Here is a 22075-nt window from a genome sequence, read left to right on the forward strand (position 1 = left end):
TTCATGGAAGAGTATGGGACAAGAAGACGGTAAGTTATAAAAGGGGTCCATGGTAATGAAAGCACTGGAATTCAGGGGTACTTTGCAGATGTCTTTAGCAACCTCCCCGCCCCCTGTGACACTTAGCTGAAGGCTGACAGGACCAATGTCAATCAACTAATAATAGTTGTGATGGCAGCAGTAGTCAGAGTAATAGGACAGCAGTCACATTATAAATGGGAGCTCAATAAATAGTGTTTGATAGATTATCTAGTAGACACAAATTTGCTCATTTGAAACCTAGAGCACCGGGATCTTACATGTTTCAGCATTAAATTACTTCTGGGCAGGGAAGATTTAGAGGCATGGCTTTCTGATGGCAGCCAGATTTCATCAGTCACTCCAGACAAATCCATGAAGGTAGCCGAGAGCTTTTCTTCTTACCCACGCCGACATTTCTCCACTAAACACAATCCCTGACCAGCCACATGACATCACATGCTGCAGCCGAACTGTCATGCATCCCCCAAATTCCTGTAGCCCAGAATGAAGACCTGTACGTGCCCCCACAGAGATTAGGTAAAATGTCACTAAAGGAAGGGCAGACAGATATCATTGGGTTGTGTTTATTTAACCCTTGTCTTGCAGCCCATGAGCACATGGGACCTCTAAGATTATTATCAAAGACGGCTGGGTGGGAAACAAGAGCAGGATAATGCCAAAGACTGGACATCAACAAGGCAGGGAATGATACAGCAGAGCCTTCCACTAATATTCTGGGAAAAGACTGCAGTGAACCCTTTAATATCCACAAATCCCTTCTTGCCTGGTATTTTCACTTCTTCACAATCTGATTGTACTGGACCTCCCATTTACAGGTGGAGTCTGGGCCTCTGCCCCCCTCGATCAGGGCTGGCCTTGGGGATGTGCTTGGACTGGACCTATAGAGCACAGAGATGTGGACGGTGAATGAGTTTTGGAGCCTACGCTCCAAGAGGCCCTCTAGCTCGAGCCTCTGCTCTCTTGGAAGGCTGCTCTCAAGGGAAATCTCTAGAGAATGAGCGAGGCCCAGCTATTGACCTGTTCCAGGCCTGTCTACCCCAGGGTGAAACACGACCCATGAGAGAAGCAAGGTTTGACTACTGGTAAAAAACCACAGATCACCCCACAGAATTCTGAGGATAGCAAAGTCTTGTTTTGATGGTAAGGGTGCATTGTTTACAACAAAAGATCATGAAAAAAGGCCAGCAAGGGTAGCTGAGCCTTTTTGTCTTTCTTCCTCTCTTTGTGTTTTTAAAGATTTTCAGAAAAATCAATCTAAGGCCAGAATGGGAAGTAACCTAAAGAGACCATTTTATGTCTGTTTCCCTGACTTATGAGGTTAACTGGAAAGTCACGAAACATTATTTCTCATTCTCAACTTTGAAGTTCATTTGACTTTAATTAGAAAAACTACAGATTTTATATGAAATAAATAACACAAAGCTAAATTTAAATCTTATTCTAATGTGACTTAACACTGAATTATAAATTTAATGGTTGAGGGTTAAATAACCTTCGGAATTTTTCCCTGGGAAACCAACAACATTTGCAAAAGTAGGCTTAGGGACTTTTTTTCCCCCTGAAGGTTCTCAGTAAAGCAAAAGAGAACAACTCTGTTATCAAATTATCCCCAAAGCCTTAATTAAAGTCAAGTGCTAAGGGAGATTTCAAGTTCCTTAATTTGGGGGACTAATCCACAAAGGGAAACATCAGAAAACTATGCCTCAGTTCTTATTCATATACTTCATAGTGGAGCTTATTTATTTTTATTTATGTATTTACATATGTAAATATTTACATGACACAACAGTAAACAAATGTATCTCTACCTAAATACAGCGATAAGCCTGTTTCCACAGAAAATACCAAATAAATGGCTGTTTTATTTGCTTACTCATCAAAATTCTGACAACCATGTCACGAGACTGTATTAGTTGGAAACACCCCAACATTTCTATTATAAAGTTTTCCCAAGATGTCTCTTGTGAAGCTGGGAAGAAATATATATGTATATGGGTTCAAATATAACAGCAAAACCTGCCTGTAATGCCACATTTGCAGCAGGAGCTATATTCAGGGTTACCATAGCAGCCACCCACACTCACACAGTGCTAAAGCGGGGGGCAGGGAAGACAGAAAAGCAATTAGCACAGAACAGAATCTATTGTTGAAAAGACAGAGGTACCCGGCCATGTAATTACAAGCAGGAATCCTGACTTTTAGTCTGAACCACTGTGTAATGATAGATGATTTCTGAGTGCTGGAGTGTTATTAAATGTTTTTTCTCTAAACATATCTACCATCCGAACCCTCTGCTGTAACCTTTACGGATGCTGAGATTAGGGGGTGGCAGGAGGAAATTTAGCTGGCCGTGCACACATTAAAACTAATATGATTTATTATGCCTTCTCTGGAATATTTGGATTTATTACAGCCAGGAAAGTGGGTGGTTCTACGGATCTGGACTGGTTACTTCACTTTCTGAGTGTCCTCATCTATAAAATGGGCATAATACTACTACATACTTGAAGGATTTTTTGTGAGGATTCAGTGAATTAGTACAAATGATCAATTACTACATAAATAGTAATAACAATCAACAAGGAATAAATTTTAATACATCAATAAGAATTAGTAATAAATAATTTGTAAAAGTGAGGCTCTTGGTGCTTGACACATAGTAAATGCTCAATGAATGTTTGCCATAGTAATTACAATTTCTATAATTATACATATATTTTATACTTATAAGAGGTTGCTAAAACACTTGCCAGCTGACCACAGGCAAGACAAGATATTAAGATTCCTCCAGGACTTAAAAGCATAATACCTTTTCCAAAAGCAGTGCCTTTGAAAACACGATTTTGGCACAACAAAAAGATCAAGTATTTATAATACTAGCACATTCACCACCATTGGCAAACCCTGGTTATACAGCAAAACCAATCACCTATTAGTGCTAAAATAATCATGTAACAGGATTTGGGTTCAGAGAGTATTCTGGAATTTGTCTCAAGTCATTGGGTTGATCACATATGTATATGCAGATCTTTGCAGTTCATACTCAGATACAAATAACAACGTCAGATTTAGATGTGATGACAATGAATGAGAAGTATTTTGTCACTTCTGATTCACTTAAGTTTTAAACATTCATTTTAAGGTTGAATGCTTAATATTCTAAGAGAGGTGGGACATGTAGTCAAGCAATTCAATGAATAGGAAAGAATATGCATGGATAAACAGATTTTCTATCAAGTCTGCAGTGCCTTAGAATGGGAAGCAGAAGGCAAAGCTGAAGGGATAAAGAAATCAGGGGAAACTGGAGGAGTGGAGTTAGGAGCACACTGAAAGGGAAAGAAGGGAGTTGTAACTTACAAACCATACAGAAGCCAGAAGACAGTGGGAGAGAAAATGGGTAAGATGGGATTTGATCTTTGACTCTAAAAAACTTTTTTTTGATGGGATTTTTAAAAGTCCTGACTGTGAGGGTTAGAATTAGCTCGGCTTGAAAACTTTAGAAATGTTAAAATGCATGTACTTACAGCCTCCAAGAATTATTCTGCCATCGTGAGCAGTAAGTATAGTGCTATATTTTCCCTCCTAAATTGTCGCTTATTTAGTAATTTTGTTTCCAATCTCAGGTAGAAATGTCATAGGGTATTACTGTGCATTCTCTCTGCTTTTAGAGATAAGCAGACAGGATTGCATTAAGAATACCAGAAATATTTCCATAATCAAATAGCTCCTTGAGAGTAAAAATAATTCTGAGGGTTTTTTTTTTTAAGTCATTGGCAATGAACAGATTTGGTTTCAAATAGGTCCTAAGATCTCTTGTCAATGAGCTGAAATCGGAAGAAAGGAGCTATTGGCACCACTCGAAAGGAGAACCCCAAAAGACATTTAAAATCTTTGAACTTTTTACTGTAGCCATGAGAAAGCCTGGAGAGCACACTTTGGGAGTCCAGCTCCATAGCTACAAGGCAGACCCTGGTAAGTGAGGGAAGGGCTTTGACAGCAGGAATGCTGGGGCCAAGAGCTACCTGTCAAGGCTGCCCTTCTCTCTACTCCCGTGAATCAGTAATGTGCTCAACCAGGACCATTTACTTCCACCTAGAGGTCCTGGACAGCCGCGGGAGGCCTGGCTCTCACCACTGAAATGATGGCAAAGACTCAAGAATAAAGGGAAAAAAAACATAATTTAATAGGACATTTTGCCTAGCTCTATGTGAAAATATTGAAACAGTAGCTGAGATATTTTGATGACATAGTTACCAATAACCAACCAACCAAACAAACAAAAATTCTAAAACAAACAAACAAACAAACGGTGCCCCTTTCCTGACCTCCACCAGAGAATATCAGAGCTTGAGTAGGCAGCTAAGAGGCCTGGATAGTGTTCTTAATGGGGCTATTACAAGATTAGGGGGACTGCTACGGGACAAATTTGTTACCATTAAGCCCTATTTAACATAAAGACAAACATATTCTCAAATAGAAATGCTAATGGCTCTATTTTTTAATACAACCAACTACCCACACATAATCTCATGAGAGTCAACTGACTTAATTTTATCCACAGTCCAAACAGCTATTATTAAAAGTAAATTAAATGGCCTACAGAAAGCGGTTAATGCGACTTCCATCATGGCAGAAAAAGAATGTCTACACTGGGAGAATGAACAGAGAGACGAAGACTGATCAATAATCCTTACTTACTGTCAGATACATGGCTGCATAGACGCTGAGAGCCGCTTCTTTGGATGGGAACGTCTTCCTGGCTCTCATGATGAGATCTGGGTTGCCCGTGCAGGCCTCTTCCCCACTTATGAACTGCGTATACTGCTGACATCCAAGCGCCGTATAGTTGGGCTTACACAGGGCAAGAAAATGTGGAGCCAGATTCCCTGTGACCACCTGCCCGGCGTTTACAAAAATATCCGTAGCAAAGAGCCCAAACGCATAAATACCTAAGGATGAAAGCAAACCACCGTAACTCTGTTTGGTTTTGTTTGTATTTCGGTTGACCATAAGCCAACATGGAAATATTTTAGAAACTATGAAGTAAGTCATACATACATACATATGGTTCCCCCCCATTTCACTTCTCTCTGATTCTTTGCTTTCTGGAGAGGTGGGAGTGTTAAATTATTTAACACATCGAGCCGTCTACCACTGGCTACAGTTTTACGCAACGTGGGTTTATAAGACATCAGATAAAAGAGGAAGATATATTCTGAGACTGTGTTTGGGTAATGCGATTTTTAAAAAGGAGACCTGTTTCTCTGGAGAGGGCTCAGTCTCACCTTCTACCAATATGAGCAATCTTGACTTTTTCCCTATTTTGAAAATATTTTGCATCTTACAAACATAAAGTAAAGCAGTTGTCTCCCTCTGATTATGCCTCTTAAACCCATTCAGACTGATACTAACTCTGCTGGAGGTGCCAATTAGCAGTAAAATCCAATGCCATTAGTTTTCATTTAAATATCGTGGAAAATCTTAAGTAAAGCAGAATGGTTCAAACTGATTTCTGCGCTGCTTTCATGAGTACATTTTAAAAAGTCACATTAGCAGCTAGTAACTTAGTTCCACCTTATATTTTATGGTTGGACTTTAATTTATCAAATTTGGGGCAATTTTGTAAAAAATAATGCAATCAAAATGATGATTTTTCAATTATCTCCACAGCCTTAAAATTTGTTTGCTTTCGTTACCAGAATTTTATACTTATAAAATTAAGTATACACAGAATTTTTTTTGTCCTCTTTTGTGAGGAATGTGACAGTTTACTCAAATTAAAAATATATATATATTTCTTGGGGTGCCTGGGTGGCTCAGTGGGTTAAGCCTCTACCTTTGGCTCAGGTCATGATCCCAGAGTCTTGGGATCCAGCCCCGCATCGGGCTTTCTGCTCAGCAGGGAGCCTGCTTCCCCGCCCCCCACTGTCTGCCTCTCTGCCTACTTGTGATCTCTGTCTGTCAAATAAATAAATAAAATCTTTAATATATATATAGATATATATATATATATATATATATTTCTAAATTCGATGCCTTTGGTCATTAGAACCAAAATTTATTTTTCTTCTTAGGTAGAGTGGGCAAAATAAATTCCTTGGCACCATTTTCAATTAAACTGACAGATACAACCTTTGAGGAAGTGGAACCAATGTGAAGAAATTTGTTCTTCTTAATTTTGGGAAATAAAATACCACCTTTTTACATTATGCCAGGAGAATACATCCCAAACAATCTGTTTGTTAAAAATCATATAGTGCTATGATAATAACCAGACATTTCATTTCTTAGTCATGAATTTCTGGATTGTTTGTTTGCTAAACCTTTATACATAATTGTTGGCTGTTATATAGGAAAGTCACCAGGGAAGTTGTGCAGGATCAAGTAATTTTCCAGCATCAGAAACATGGCTATCCTTTTAATTTTTGAAATATTATATAAGATTATAAAACGCTCAGACACACAAACCTGCACATAGCACAACTCTGTGTGTATACAATGGAAATGAAACAAAGACCTTAGTTCTTTCTTTATCTAAAAATGTTAAAAGGAAATAATAAAAAGCTCTTTCTTTATATCTTCCCAGAATTGCATGAGTCATACAAGTAAATGTTATCAAAAGCAGAAACTTAGGAGAGGCAGAGAAATGAAAGAGAATGGAGGAGCTTAAGAAAATGTTCATATAGGTAACCTCTCTTTCCAAACATCATGGCCCAGCACAGGAACCTAAATGGCAAGACTTCATCTCTACTCCCTTGAAATCTAGGCTAAGATGTAACTCATTTTATTTAACAAAACCATTCTCTTTACCTGCTGTAATAAGTTTTGCTGTGTAAAATAGAGAGAAGTATTTGATAAAGATATGGAAATGTCTCCTGATATTTGTTAAGTTCCCAAACGTGCTTTTGAATTAAAATATTCAGTGCATCAGGCCCAAGGCCAATATTGTAGCTACAAAGATACTTATTAAAATGAGATCCCGTGAGTGTATCCACGGTGCTGACCACCAGGATAAAATCCCTACAAAGAATGATGCCCTATTATGCAGTAATGTTTTGCTTATAAACTTCCCATTTTAACAAACTTGAAATATCCAAATCATAATGAACAAGAGAGAAGAAACAAATCAAGAATTCCTAAATATTTTATAAAATCATATAATGAGAAACACAAAGAGATTTAAAGCAAGCTTTACTTTGTGCCATATATTCTTTAGAAATATGTGTGCAAATGCAAAAATACATCCACTTAAGTAGGCGTAATAAAATTTGCTGGAACAGTATTTTGGAAAGTGTCAATTTCATCATTTTTAGTTTTGAGTATATTATTGCTTATTTTGTTATTAAATGACTCATGCAAAGATCAATGAGTCAAGAACAAAGTATTGATGCATGTAAAAAATAGCTTTTTAAAGTTTCATATGAGTTGTCATCACTTCAACAGTATAAATAAGGGCTTTGGAGATGTATAACTTGATGGCAATTCAAAAAACAGTCTTAGATATGGAGACCTTTTGTCTTTAGAGAGACACAAAGGCAAGATGACATTTGATTAGTCTTTAAGTGGGTTTATATATAGATTAGCTGATCTATGCATGATATCTCCAAGGTCTTCAACTTAATCCCACTGCTATGAGAAATATATTGAAGGGTACTGGACCTTAATCTCAACCTAAATACAGACAAAAATTTATTTTAAATTTTATTTAGCATATACAGACATACTTTTTTTATCTGATAAATACAGGAAATGATAATTTATATTCAACTTTATTGTGTCAGTTAAAAAATTTGTCTTGGCCAAGTTTCTACTGACTTGAAATGATTTGTAATAATTCATCAATGTTTATATGTATTAGTGCTAGAATTTCAGACTGAAGGTTAAAGTATCAGTAAATTCTTTTCTAAAATTGAAAAAAAAATTAATTTAATTCCAGTATAGTTAACATACAATGTTATATTAGTTTCATATAGTGATAGTCTTTCCCGCTAATAAAATCACTAATTCGTTTTTGTTCACATTTAAAAAACCCTAGAGGCAGTACATGGAGAGCTCCATCTGATAATTAACAAACACAACACATCATTTCTCGGCCAACCTATTTTTCTTGTCTTCCATGATGTTCACCAATCTAACTAGATTATCATTTCTCCCCACTGTTTCTGAAATTTCATGAACACGGTAAATCATTTATTTTAATTATATAATTTTTAGTTTCTTAAAAAATATTAAACATCCAAGTGTGGTGTTCTTTTTTTTTTTTCTTAAAATAATATGGAAATGACATGTGAGCTGGAGCCATATGAGAAAAAGTAGTACGCAATGTTATCTTTAAAACCAAACTGAGACCTTTCAAATAAAATATAATCCAATATTTGTATAGTCTTAAAATGCTGATCATTTTAAGGGTTAGCTTATACATAAACATGGTTTCCGCAACAATAAAAATAATTCAATGAACACATACCCAGAAATCGTACAGTTCGCCGCACCAGTGGGTTTATATAGCAACAATCTCCAGTTAAAATAGTTTTCTCCTGGTTTTCAAAATCCCGTGTGGCCAGCTGTAGGCAAAACACTGCAGTTTCTCCCACTATTATCTTGCAAGGAAATAAAAGGTTAAAGAACATTAGAATTTAAGCAGTATAAACATAGAGTAATTTTATTTTTTAAAAATGCAAGAAGGTAACTCCTTTGAGTGGTAATGATCTCAATATAAAACTGAATCATATTTACTTAACTAAGCCCTTTTTTAGAACTTTATCCCTATGTATACAACCCATATTTCTCTCAACTCAAGGGAGTATTAAACTGATAAATTATGAATATAAATGGACCATATCATTTTTGTTTTCTGGAAGCCTTCATCAAAAAAAATTTACACAGGATCTTTGCTTTAAGGATACATTTATTTATTTTTGGTATGTAACTGAATTTCATGTTTTTCCTTTAAGTGATTACATCTTGCTTAAATTTGACACTGCCACAGAAATCGGAACAATTTTCTATGAAAATATTCTTGAAAGGATCAGATAAAGACACTCTACAGTCAAATTACATTAATACTTTTATAACAAGAAACAAAATCAATTCAAACATGTGCTTGGCCTTGAGGGCATCCTTTGCCAAAATCTTATTATTCTGAGACAGTATTAAAAATTATAGTCATTAATATATTCTTTATATTTTAGTACATATATGTCATTTTCATCTTCATAAAAAAAGGAAACAGAAAATATTGTCATACTTCTTTTATAATTGAAAAAACCAAGACTTGAAACTCAAATGAATTGCCCAAAGCCACAGAGCCAGTAAGGAGAAAAATAAAAATCCGGATACAGATTCTTTGCTCTACTATGCTGATTTACTAAAGGACCTGCCTATCTTCCCTTGGTGTTAATACATTTGCAGTGGTTTTCATATGTGGCTTTTAAAATCACCCAGCAAGGTATTAGGTACTAGAGAATGTGTTAATATTCCATTCCATGAATGAGGAAAGGAAGGATTAGGGAGGTTAAATAATTTGCTCCCCATCAAGCCAGTCAGAAGGCAAGCAGGAATTGCTGACTTGGCCTCAGATCTTTGGACTTTATTTAATATAATGATCAACAATAGAAATAAGATTAAGAGAAAAGAAATGGAGCAAATGGTATGTTGCCTAATTTGTCATTATTAAGGTTAGTTTTCAGTACATCTTGTCTAAGTTAAGTAACATCCTAAACAGAGAGTCCCTGAAATGGCCTGGAAAAATGCTTTTGGGGTCTTGATGAAAGGTAATACCTGTAATTATAGGATATTCAAAATTGTAAGTGGGAGATACAGAAGGATTTCATAGGAGATAAAACGTCTGACCTAGTTCTACTCCAATATAAGTAACAGATTATAAGGCATTTCTTAATTTTTATTTTTTTTTAATTTTATTTATTTATTTGAGAGAGAGAGAGAGAGAGAGTGAGAGAGAGCATGAGAGGGGAGAAGATCAGAGGGAGAAGCAGACTCCCCATGGAGCTGGGAGCCCAATGCAGGACTCAATCCCGGGACTCTGGGACCATGACCTGAGCCAAAGGTAGTCACTTAACCAATGGAGCCACCCAGGTGGCCCAATTTTTATTCTTTCTAACTTTTCCTCTTTTTTTTTTTTTTTTTTTAAATTATATCTCTTCTTCCAGGGAGGTCAGAGTTCAAGGTTGTATCAGTACATGTTGAGATGAATTCCATTAAAGGAGTCCAATCTTGCCTATCTGGTGGTAAGACTGGGCTGAATTAAGAAAAGCTAGAGTTTATAGTCTCCCAAATCCTCCTGAAATTTTTAACTTTGGTGAAGTAGAAGAGGTGTGTGATGAAACAGTTCATCTGGCTTTAAGAGGCGCAGGACGTATTTTCCACAGGTTCGTCAACGGCCAGCAGGGCCCTAGGAGAAGCTGACAAACAAGCTGTGTGCCTGACATCTTCTTATCTTCTTTTCTGAATCATTCTTCTGCTGCTCTTTGAAAGAAGTTACTTCCTGAATTTTCAGTTTCAACTTCTTCCAGGTCTGTGTTGCCCTACAGTGTTCCAAATTCTAAGAATCTACCACCTACTCCACATCATGAGCATCTTGGCTCCCAGCCTGATTCCGCCCCCTTAAGCCTTCTCTCCCCCAGAGCAGGTACCAGGGGGTCTCCACCCACTCCTGGCTCTACCCCCAAGTACACTGACCCCCTCAACTCGGTCTGATAATCTATGATACACAAAACTCCTCTGAATGTAACAGATACCCAATAATTCTTATTAAATGCATATGTGAATTCCATCCTCATTAGATCCGAAGGTCTCAGTCAGCCTCTGACCTTTTGCCTGACTCCTAATAACCAACTCCTGCCGTGTTCCTGTGATGAAGGCTATACCTTACACCTTAGTTCCTTCCTATAACCAGATCCTGGATGCTTGTCGCTGACGTGATAATGCGTTTGGTTACCAGGTTCCTACCAGGCTAAGACCTGCCTTGTCTGAGTCCCTCTTCCTAGGGCTCTGCTTCCTGGTTTTCCTAATGCTAACCCCTTGCCTGGGCGCATGTCAGCATACTGCACATTTCTGAATTCCCTATTTTTGTCTTAAGCCTATCTGCCAAAACACCATCTCAATCAATACTGTTTGGCTGCTACTAAAAGAAACTCAAACTGGGTTAAGCAAAATTGGGAATTTATTCTAGGGTTTGGAGGGTTATCTCAGAACTCGGGGTATGGGACTCAGGATCAGATCCAGGAATGAAAATTCCTCAGGAATCCAGGCAACTACTCTCTCCATCTCACTCCCGTCTCTGGAGTCACACTGCCTCTCAGCTCTTCTCTGAATGCCTGACTCATTCTTGTCTTTCTGCAAACCAGTTCTCCTCTGGTTTGATTGCCCAACAGTTGTCAAGAGCCCTGTTTAGAACATATCGGCTCAGTTCAGAGAAAGTTCAACTAATTAGATTTACTGTGTCCCAACTCCAAATCCCTAGGGGGTTCCATTGGGGACAGGTTCTCTTCTGGTCCAATTCACCCAAGTTAAGAAGGTGTGTCATGCTGCACGGAAACTGCCTCTCTGGGCAGAAATCCTATTTCTCAGCAAAAGGGAGTTGCACTGATGTCTACCTCAACTCTTATCCATCCCATCTTGCTGGACCTCCCCCCTCCCATGCAAGTTCTTTCTCTAGACTAGCCCTTTCCACCATGTTCTCTGGGTACTGCATTCTGTGCGCCTCCCGGGACTTCATCTCATCAAATGTAGTGGCCTCGATCCTAGTGTCTGCTCTCCTCTTGTGGCTGCACCTACTTCACATGCTCGACTTCTGCCTCCCCCACTGTGATAGCTGTGAAACTCCTTAGCCAAATCGTACTCTCTCTTAACCTCTCTACCTGTCCCACCTTCCTAAGTCCAAACTCCCACTGTTTACTACTATCAGCAGATTCATGTAACAAAAAGAAAGCAATTTTTATTACGATGTATACTTAGATACCTTCTGAGTTAAGGACTCCATGTTAGGCATGGCTGTTTAAAGAAAGCTTTATAACCCAGTTGGGTGGACACAAATAAAATAATGAATAATGGTATGAGTCCGAGTTTTAACTGGTTTGGACAATAACTGCCAGTAGCACATTTAGGAAGAAATGTTGCTGAGTTACTGGAAGCATCTGTGGCCACAGTGAGACGGACCACTCAGATTGGCCTGCTGCAGGGAGGCTTTCCAGCTCACGCACCCAGCTGCTGTTCCACTGGGATGGCACTTCCTGTGAGTTCCTTCAAGCAAATGACTACGTATGGTGGGGGCACTCAGGAAAGCCTGTTGCCCTGAGATGTGGGATACCTCTGACTGGCAATTTTGATTTGAAAACTGCCAATCAGCCTGGCCAACTCTTTCTTGAAACTGTGCTATGTTCTGAGGGGCTGGTGACCCTGTTCCCCTACTTTCCCCCTTCTCTTTCATGGAGGTCATCATAGTCTGAGGGCTTTCACAGCCTTCTCTGGCCCAGCCCTCTCCAAACCTTTATCTTCTACAGGTGTAAAGCAGAAAGCCCTTGTCTGATCCTCAGTTCTACAGGAAGCCCTTAACAGTCCCTGTGCAAGGTTGGTGAGGTCTTATTCCTGGTCCGTGTAAATCTGATATGGAATGTGACGATGCCCGTGAAAGGCTCAGGAGCCAGTACCAAAGATGGTACTCAATGGCTCACCATTTTACCTACCCAGTCAGAGTTGTGTCTGAGCAACCATGCTATACCTTGAGTCATAGTCCCCTCCTAAATGCAACCTGACAGTCTATGTGCTTGGAGGCAAGAGCTGTGTTTCTGAGCCTCAACCCACCAGGTAAATGGAAGCCTTACATTCCACAGCTGGAGTACCATGTTTCCTGTTATACTCCATCCTCTGATGGAGTAACTCCATTATGCTTTATTGAACTCAGTATTGACATTATGAAGTCTCTTGAGCCCTACCTTGCTTATGAAGTGGGACCTACACACACACCCTTTCTAAATAACCAATCCCATCTCTATCCCATCTTTGAGGATAGAACTGGTAGTGGTCCTAATCTGATCCATTACCCTGCTTGGCAGTGAGTAAAAAGCTCCATTTTCCAATGAATAGCAACTTACAAAGATGCAAGAACAAATCATTAATCCCCAAATATAAATGCTCAAATGTTTGTTATAAGCACATAACATTGTTCTCATGCCTCAATTCCCAGAGGCTGACCCTCTAGTATCTATGCTCCTTAATGACAAAATACTGAAGTAAGTTTTCTCAGGAAGATGAAATCACTGTAGACTTTCATCAAATGACAAACTCCAAATAGCTTTATGTTTTCATTTATGAAAACCTGATTAGAAATTGCTCTCTCTTTCAACTTCTGATGATTCAAAGATATCCATGCATAATTGTTTTGAACTTGGTAAAAGAAAACCAGTGCAGATGTAAAGATGTAAGGCAGCAGTGGAGGTCACTCAATCAGTGTGATGGTAGTTGGCATGTCTCATACACTTCAGATATATGTGAAATAATATCTGAAAAGCAGCTTTATCCATAAAGGTATAGTCATGAGACAGACTTAAATTTTAAAGTGCAGGAAGGCATTGGGTTTATATTTAGGTTTCTATCAAACACACTGTCCATTCTTGGTTATTATAGGCATGGATAAAGAAGGAGCTCATTTCCCTCCATGAACTTTAAGCTAGCCAAAGAAAATTCTTAGCTGTACTAAGAAGTAAAAAGCTACACTGGGTACTGTCTCATTAACTTTGTGTCATGATATGAGAAATTAAGGTTTCTTCGGTGTCTATATGTATTCCAGCACTTTTGCTGAGTACGGTGTTACTGACTTCTTAAAACATAGTTGCTGAGTGGAATTGAGGTTGGAGAGAGAATTAAATGAATTCAGGAGAATTACGGAAGAAGTAATATAGTTAGTGATAAATAGTAATAGAGTTGGTGATACACAATCCCTCCCAGCGGTAAGAAACTATGGTTATGTTTTGCTCTAAGTGTATATATTTCATAATTTGAACACAAAAACTTGTGTCCTCACTTTCATATTATAAAGTTGCTTTGGGAAGTGGCTTCCTAGTCCAGACCAGCATTCCCTGCATGCCTGGTGCTAGATAGTGCTAGATAGCCAAAGGAACATCAGGATCAATGATGTGTGTCAGTTTCAGACCAGGAGGAAAATCATGTGTATACTCTCCATGCCTTCCTCCCTGGAAGCAGGGAACTCTCCAGGCCCAGGAGTTGTTGGTGCCATAAGACAGAAGGAGTCAAAGTCCCCCAGTCAGTAGTCCTGCACTAGACTGTCACGAGAGTAGAAGATAAACTCTAACATGTGAAGCCAGTGAGATGTAGGGGTTTATTCATTCACAGCGATGAGAACTTGCTAATTTCCTTTTTTTTTCTTCTTTGAATAAAGAGGGAATGAGTCTCACACTCAATTTTCAGCAGAGAATAATATCTGGTTAGAATTCAAAAACACTGGTTTTCAGTACATTCATTTTATGGTTAGCTTCTATTTGCCAATTGATATCAGTTGATATTGGTATTTCATTTATGGTAATGATATGTTTTCTTTTACAATTTGTTGGTTAAGTGGATTGATTTAAAGAAAAAATAAGTGATAGTTGAGGTGGTATGTGGCTATGAGAGAAATCATGAAGCTAATACCCTGAGAGGCAAATTTGGGAAATATTTAACATATAACCAAAGCTAACTTAAAGCTTCTACACAGCAAAAAACCCATTATGCTCACAAAATGAAAAGGCAACCTATCAAATGGGAGAAAATCTATGCAAATCATATGTCTGATAAGGGTTAAATATCCAAAATGTATAAAGAACTCATATAACTCAATAATAAACAAAACAAAAAATATTGAAAATGGACAAAAGAACTGACTGGATAGTTTTCCAAAGAAGACATACAAATGGCCAACAGTCATATGAAATGGTGCCCACCATCACTCATCATGAGGGCAATGCAAATCAAAACCACAATGAGATAACACCTTCACCCCTGTCAGAATGGCTGTGATCAAAAAGACAAGAGATAATATGTGTTGGTGAGGATGTGGAGAAAAGGGAACCCTTGAGCACTGTTAGTGTGAATGCAAACTGGTGCAGCCACTATGGAAAATAGTATGGAGATTCCTCAAAAAATTAAAACTAAAACTACCTTGTGAGCCAGAAATCCTGCTTCTGGGTGTATATCCAAAGGAACTGAAATTGGGATCTCAAAGAGATATCTGCACTCCAATGTTCATTGCAGCATTAGTCACAACAGCTATGAAGTGGAAACCACATAAGTGTCTGTCTATGGATAAATGCATAAAGAAGATGTGGTATATACAATGGAATACTATTCAGTCATGAGAAAGCAGAAAATCCTGCTGTTTGCTACAACCTGGATGAACCTTGAGGCATTTTGCTAAATAAATATATCAGACCAAGAAAAACATATATTGCATGGTATCACTTATATGTGGAATCTAAAAAAAAGAAAGAAAGAAAGAAAGAGAAAAAGAAAAAGAAAAGGAAAAGTTGAATGCATAGAAACAGAGCAGAATGGTGGTTACCAGGTTGGAGGTTAGGGGGAAATAGGAAGATACTGGTCAGGACGCCTGGGTGGCTCAGTAGGTTAAGCATATGACTCTTGATTTCAGCTCAGGTCATTATCTCAAGGGTCCCAGGATGGAGCCCTGAGTCAGGATTCCTGCTCAGTGGGGAGTATGCTTATCCCTCTCCTTCTGCTCCTACATTCTGCCCACACCCGGCTCCTAAGCTTTCTCAAATAGATAGATAAAATCTTTAAAGAGAAACAAACAAACAAACATACATACACACATACATACATACATACTGGTCCAAGGCTACAAACTTCCAGTTGTAAGATTAACAAGTTCTGAGGATCTAATGTACAGCATGGCGATTACAGCTAATAATACTGTGCTGAATACTTAAATGTTGCTAGAAGAGTAGATCTTAAATGTTCTCACCACACACACACACACACACACACACACAAGATAATCATGTGAGAGGACAGAGGTGTTAGCTAGTGTTACGGTGTTAATCCATTTTGCAATACATAAATCTATCAAATCGACACATTATGCACCTTAAACTTATGCAATATGTCATTATATCTCTGTGAAGCTGGAGAGAAAAAGATTGACAAGAAAACCAACTTACATGGCATTTACTAGGTATTAGGGATTGTTCTAAGTGCTTTGCAAATACTCAGCCGTATGAGGTAAGTATTGTTATTAAAAACCAGCTCCAGGTGAAGAAAATAAGGCACAGATGAAGTGAGCTACCTGGGGCTGGGTGTGGAGTGAAGAGGCAGCATCTGAACCCAAGGCAGTTCATTCTCTGAACCCCTGCCCTTAATCTACACATGGCAGTAGCAGTGGTTAGGACTGCGGGCGGGTCGCACCTAGAAGGCCCCCATATCCTAGGGATAGGATAGTTTTGGTGAAGCAGTGGGTCTGAAGGCAGCTTACACAGGAGGAAATGAGGCCCGGGAATGGATTTGGTCCTTTGTGTGAAGGTCCACAGTCTTTAGGAGACTCTTGCTCACGCACATAGCAGGGCACAAGAAACACGGGAAGATGTTATCCCCACCGATGGGCGGGACAAGCTCATTCTATCATTTTTTTATTGTGGAGCCAGTAGAAGATAGTTATAGGTCGATTTTCAGAATGCTCTCCGGACAGTGGTTTTCAGATGTGGTCCCAGCAGCTGCAGCAGCACCCGGGAACTTGACGGAAGTACAAACTGGCAAGCCTCGCCACAGACCTACTGTCTCGGAAGCTCTAGTTGGGAGATCCAGCCGTCTGTGTTTTAACAAGCCCGCCCAACCTCCCTGTAGAATATTCTGAGGGATCTAAAAGTCCTGATTACCATATGTTTTAAATTTTTCAGAGATATCTTTAAAGGAATTTCTAGATATTTATTTAACAAATAAGGATTACGTATTTGTACTGTGCAAAAAGTTATTCTAGGCAGTGTAGTGCCTAGAATGGGATTCTAGGTGGGATTCTAGAAGGCAAGGTTCAATGAAACTTAAAAAGAAACCCGAAGCTCTCGCTTTTCACATGTTTTAAGTGAGACTTGGAGAGATGGAGCATCCTGACAAGCCACTCACTGCTCAGCACCCCACACATGTTCATCCTCTGGCTTGGAGTCTACCACACTTCTCACTCTGGCTGAAATGCCAGAGGCGTCAGAGAAACTTACAACATAGCTGCCAGCACGAAACACATTCACTAGCTATACCAGTGAATGAATAAAGAAGAGACGAGATGAGGAGTAAGTGCTCCCTGAGGACTGAACATGCAAGTGACCAAACGTGGTGTTCCTCTCTGGAACATTCTTACAGAAAGGGATCCAGTCTTCTTCAACCCCATCTAAGCAGTGTGGTCAGTATTAAAACCCTCCAGAGCCTGAGGATCTGGCTGGAGCCCAGCACGGAGAAGTACTACCTGGAACGTTTTTACTCTAAGAACCAGAAAGGCATACGTGTCTCTGCGAAGTAGTATAGTATGAACTTTTTCTTCAGTGTCTGCATCTATAAAATGAAGATAATAGAAATAATGCCACCATAGGCTGTTGTAAGACTTAAATGAGTTAACTGTTATAAAATTCTTAGAGTAAGAGTTAACACAGAGTAAGCACGGTGCAAATTTTAGCTATGATTTGAAAAGCTTGAAGGTTCTGTCCAGCTCAGATCTGTGATGGGTTAGTGCTCATGGTAAGGAAATTTGGGATACTTGGAATAAGATAATAGAGCAGTTTGATATGCTGGGACCATGTGAAAGTCCCGACACTAATCTCACAGTGCATGAGTGTGTGCCTGTGTGTGTGTGGCTAGGGGTAAGTCGGGGGTGACAAGTAGCATGATCACAGAGAAAAAGCGAGCATGGTATGCCTGACAACAAGGCACAGATTTATACTATGCACAATTCTTTTTTTTTTTTTTAATGATGAGAAGTTTGTGAAAACCATTAAAACTTTCCTAGTTAATTAAATTTTACATGATCTTTATATTTGCCCAACCATTCACAAAAATGTAGTGAACATAAGCTATAAGAAAAATGAATTATGAGAGCACCATAATTCAGTCATTTTGCATACTTGTAGTTTCAAGAAAAAATTTAATATATAAGGTCAAATTCTTCATGTTCACAAATCTACCGTAGGTCAGTACCGTTATAATGTACCTGTCATTCCTCAAAAGAACTAATTCCTAATTAAAAAAAAAAAAAAACTGGTACACAGGTTTTTGGCTTGCTTTCTGCTCTTCTAAAATACATGTTGAAATTAATCTGCCCTGTTCTTTATCAACAATTTTAAAAAGCATGATAAAACTTGAAAAATTCTTTGAAAATTTGAGATAATGGGGTTTTTAGACACAAGTCTTTGAAGCACAGGCAATAATTAAATGTCCCTAACTCGATACTTCCAAAACTATGTTCAGCAGGATGTTAAGTGGGTTTGGGGGAAGGGAGATGTTCCTGGTCAAAAAAGAAAAAAAAAATCAGCTAAAAGCTACAAACTGTAATTTTCCCAGAGATGCACAGTGCATCATATTAGCATGTTAAAACTCCTGTTTCCTAGCTGCCCCTTGATGGCATTACTTTCCTGTCTTCATTTTATAGATGAGAACACTAGGCACAGAAAGATTATTATGACTTACCTAAGGTCATTTAGCTACTAAGTCCTAAAGTCAGGATTCAACTCCATGCCATCCAGTTCTGGAGTTCAACTTGACATTATACTGTGTTTTTAAATTTTGGTTTATTTTAAGAAACATCTGGCAATCAAAGCTTTCTGGTTTGAACTTCTGCATTTAAGAGGGTAATTTCCTCCCAATTAGCTTTCTTATATGACCGAAAGCATGACAGTCTGTTAAAGAAAACTGTTAACTTTACTGCCCATGGTTTCCCAAACTTGTTTGATTTTAGAAACCTATGTTCTAGGGACAACCCTAAATATTTGGTAAAGCCGATATTCCAGAAACACTACGGAGAGTCAATCAAAGCAAGTCTTCCTATTTAGAAGAAAGGAATTTACATTTAGGAAGGATTAGCTAGTATAGTTATTTACGATAACTGAATAAAAGAATTTGGGATCTTCAGAAAAAAAAGGAAAGGTGAGAAAGGCTAACTTTATAAAGTGATGACAAACTCATTCACCACTTTCCCGGTTATTAGGAAGAGGAGAAAACAGTACTTCAAACAAAAGAGAACAAGTATTAATTCACACAATGAGAGAGAAAGTATTATTCTAAACAGTGACACAGGTGGGAAATAAAAAGGCACTTAAGTACCACTTTTGAGATGTTGTTTGTGCAGCAGAAAATGGCCAGGGAACGATGGTGGATTTACCTGACCTTTCCGATCTGAGAATCACATTTCTTTCCTACAGTACAGAAGAGTCATATTTTCCCCCACTGGACCTCCTTGGGGTGTCTGCTGGCTGTTAAGTCTGGGGAGAACTATCAAAGGACCTGAGCCTGTGTAGTGGATCTTCGTAACTGCCTCGCAGCAATAGTAATTCTGCTTCTTTTCTTCTCCCTATCTTTTTTATAATGCTTATTTTCTTGCTAGTTCAGGAAATCTAGACCGCTGTATGGTTGAGATTCCTTCTGTATCAAAGTATAAGTCTCCGTTGTACAACAGGACTGAATTATTAGTGGTCACCTTCAAGGGCCTCACTGCATTAAGGGAATGTGCACTCGACAGACCACACTGTGATAGGCCAGGTAACAGTCCTTTTCATGGAAATAGGCTTTTCAGGTGACAGCTCTGCCTGGGAAAGCAGAAATAGTGTTCCCTGCAATTTCCAATTCATCATACAGATCTTTCCCTAGAGGCCATCTTCTTCCGGTTTTCTTGGCTTTCATTTCTCTCATCTTTAAACAGACTGACAGAACAAATGTCTTTTAAGGCCATTCATTTTTACTGGGGAAAAAAAAATGACTAGACATTTGAAGGACTTTATTTTTAAAACACTTTCACAGAAAGAGTAAATGTTGATTACATAGGAAATCCTTATACTTCACTAAGCCATTAAAAATGTTTGATGAGAACGCACAAAGAAAAGCATGATTGAAGACCCAAAAATAAATGAATGAGATGAATCTTGGAACATAAACTCACTTTGCAGTCTGGTCTCATTTGTTTTTGGTATGAGTGCAACTTTCCAGCTTACTGCTTCTGGTGTATTAGGAAAAGGTATAATTATAATTTGAATGTGCAACCCTGATAGCTCTGGTTCAGCTGAATTTATTAAGCAAGCCAATTTAAGGGTTTCCAATATATAACAGGAAGTATCTTTTACAAAACTGATTACTTATGAACTTAAACACCTTTAATTTATGCTTATGATACATAATTTATTACATAAATTCATAAACATCTTCCCTCTGTTGTCATTTTTAAAAGTGACACACAGCACTTACCGTGGACCAGGTGCAGTTCTAAATGCTTTACAAATATTGATGTGTATGCCCTACGAGGGAGGTATTACTATTCCTCCTTACAGATAAGGAAACTGAGGCACAAAGAGGTTGAATAATTTCCCCAAGTTCCCACAGCTAGTAAATGGCAGACCTGAGATTCAAACCTAGGCCGTGTGACCCCAACTTTAATATTATACTCATCATCAAAGATTTGTTCAGGAATGCAGTCAAAATGCTTTATGAAACACATACTAACTCACTTTATCACCTGATGTCAACCTTGACATTTTAATATTTTATTAGTTTGCTTTATTTTAGGAAGAAAAGTCTAGCAGTTAAAGCCTTTCTATCTGAACTTCTGTACTTAGGAATACAATTTCCCACAACAAGCTTTTCTACATAAAGGAATATAATTTCCCCCAACAAGCTTTTCTACATAAGCACAAATATGGGAATCTGTTCTTTAAAAACAAACAAACAAACAAACAAAAAAACAGCTAGATAAATAAAGCTTACAGATAAGACATTCCAGCAAACAGTAACATTTATTCAAACAGAGAAGTAGATAGAGTTTATATGGGTTGGCAGAGTGCAGTCGGGCTGGGAATATTAATTTTCTAAATGTGTCCCCAACCTGCTGCAACTTATTTTTGGAAGCAGCCTGTTACCTCAACATGTTATTTGGAAAGCCTGTGATGGAATAGTTTGGTGGGACGTTCAGATAATATTAACAGGAACTTCATTTTAAGCAAGATAAAATTTTGAAGAAAAGTTATAGATTTATGTTATTTTTCAAAAGCATAATGATAAAATATTCATTGTATATAACGTAGTTTCTATGCGGTTTTCTCATTACCACTCCTTGCAAGATTCAGATTAGCTTTCACAGGTATTTGACCATGCAGGTAAACAACTGCCCTCAGGTAAGACTGACTCCTCGACTTTGACACTTGGAAGGAGTTCCATCTTACCTAGTCCCTTCATCCTTCAGAACACTTGTTCAAATGTCCAAACCATGCGTAATCTTAGATTCTGCTTCTCTACGCAGTCCTATGGTGGGCTGTCAAAATAGTTAGAGACATCACCTCTCAGCAGTTAGCAAGAGTGTTGCTGAAAACATACAAACGCCAACTCCACGCCCTCTGGCACCAAGGTCTGAGCAGCAATATCCAGAGAAGGGCTCAGAAACAGTATTTCTCTGGTCTGCTCTGTTTCATTCAGAATGAAAATGAGTCCTTCTGATTCTTTTAGTGCATGGAATAGCTTCATGTTAATAGTGCTGGTTCCTTCTCATGTGGACCCAGAGGCTGCTGGGTCCCCCTGTGGTCCCACCATTGGGACCATATGTATTGTAGACTGGTGACAACACTTCCAACGGTGGAGCAAACCCCCACCTGCACAATACACTACTAACCACCACGCAAAGTACACAAAGCACCCTCCAGGTGCTCTGGTTTCCAACTCACACTTTCCCACAGAGATCTTAGGAGGTATTGGGCCTGAATAAACCCTGCATGGGAAGAATGAGAGTCCCATCATGGGCATGAGAGAAGAGGATCCTCGGTTCGCA

General features: G+C 38.6%; 1 protein-coding gene across 3 annotated transcripts in view; it reads right to left on the reverse strand.

The window, feature by feature from the left end:
* Nucleotides 1-22075, reverse strand: part of PLPPR5 (phospholipid phosphatase related 5) — a 118937-nt gene that overhangs the window by 69807 nt on the left and 27055 nt on the right. For all 3 annotated transcript variants that reach the window (XM_032867200.1, XM_032867201.1, XM_032867199.1), the window contains 2 exons: nucleotides 8510-8642; nucleotides 4741-4991 (listed from right to left, as the gene is read on the reverse strand). In XM_032867200.1, the coding sequence (XP_032723091.1) occupies nucleotides 4741-4991; nucleotides 8510-8642 (384 nt within the window). The remainder of the gene's footprint in view (nucleotides 1-4740; nucleotides 4992-8509; nucleotides 8643-22075) is intronic.

Source organism: Lontra canadensis, unplaced genomic scaffold, assembly GCF_010015895.1.
Source record: "Lontra canadensis isolate GAN:19392208 unplaced genomic scaffold, GSC_riverotter_1.0 scaffold33, whole genome shotgun sequence".
Classification (NCBI taxonomy): Eukaryota; Metazoa; Chordata; class Mammalia; order Carnivora; family Mustelidae; genus Lontra; species Lontra canadensis.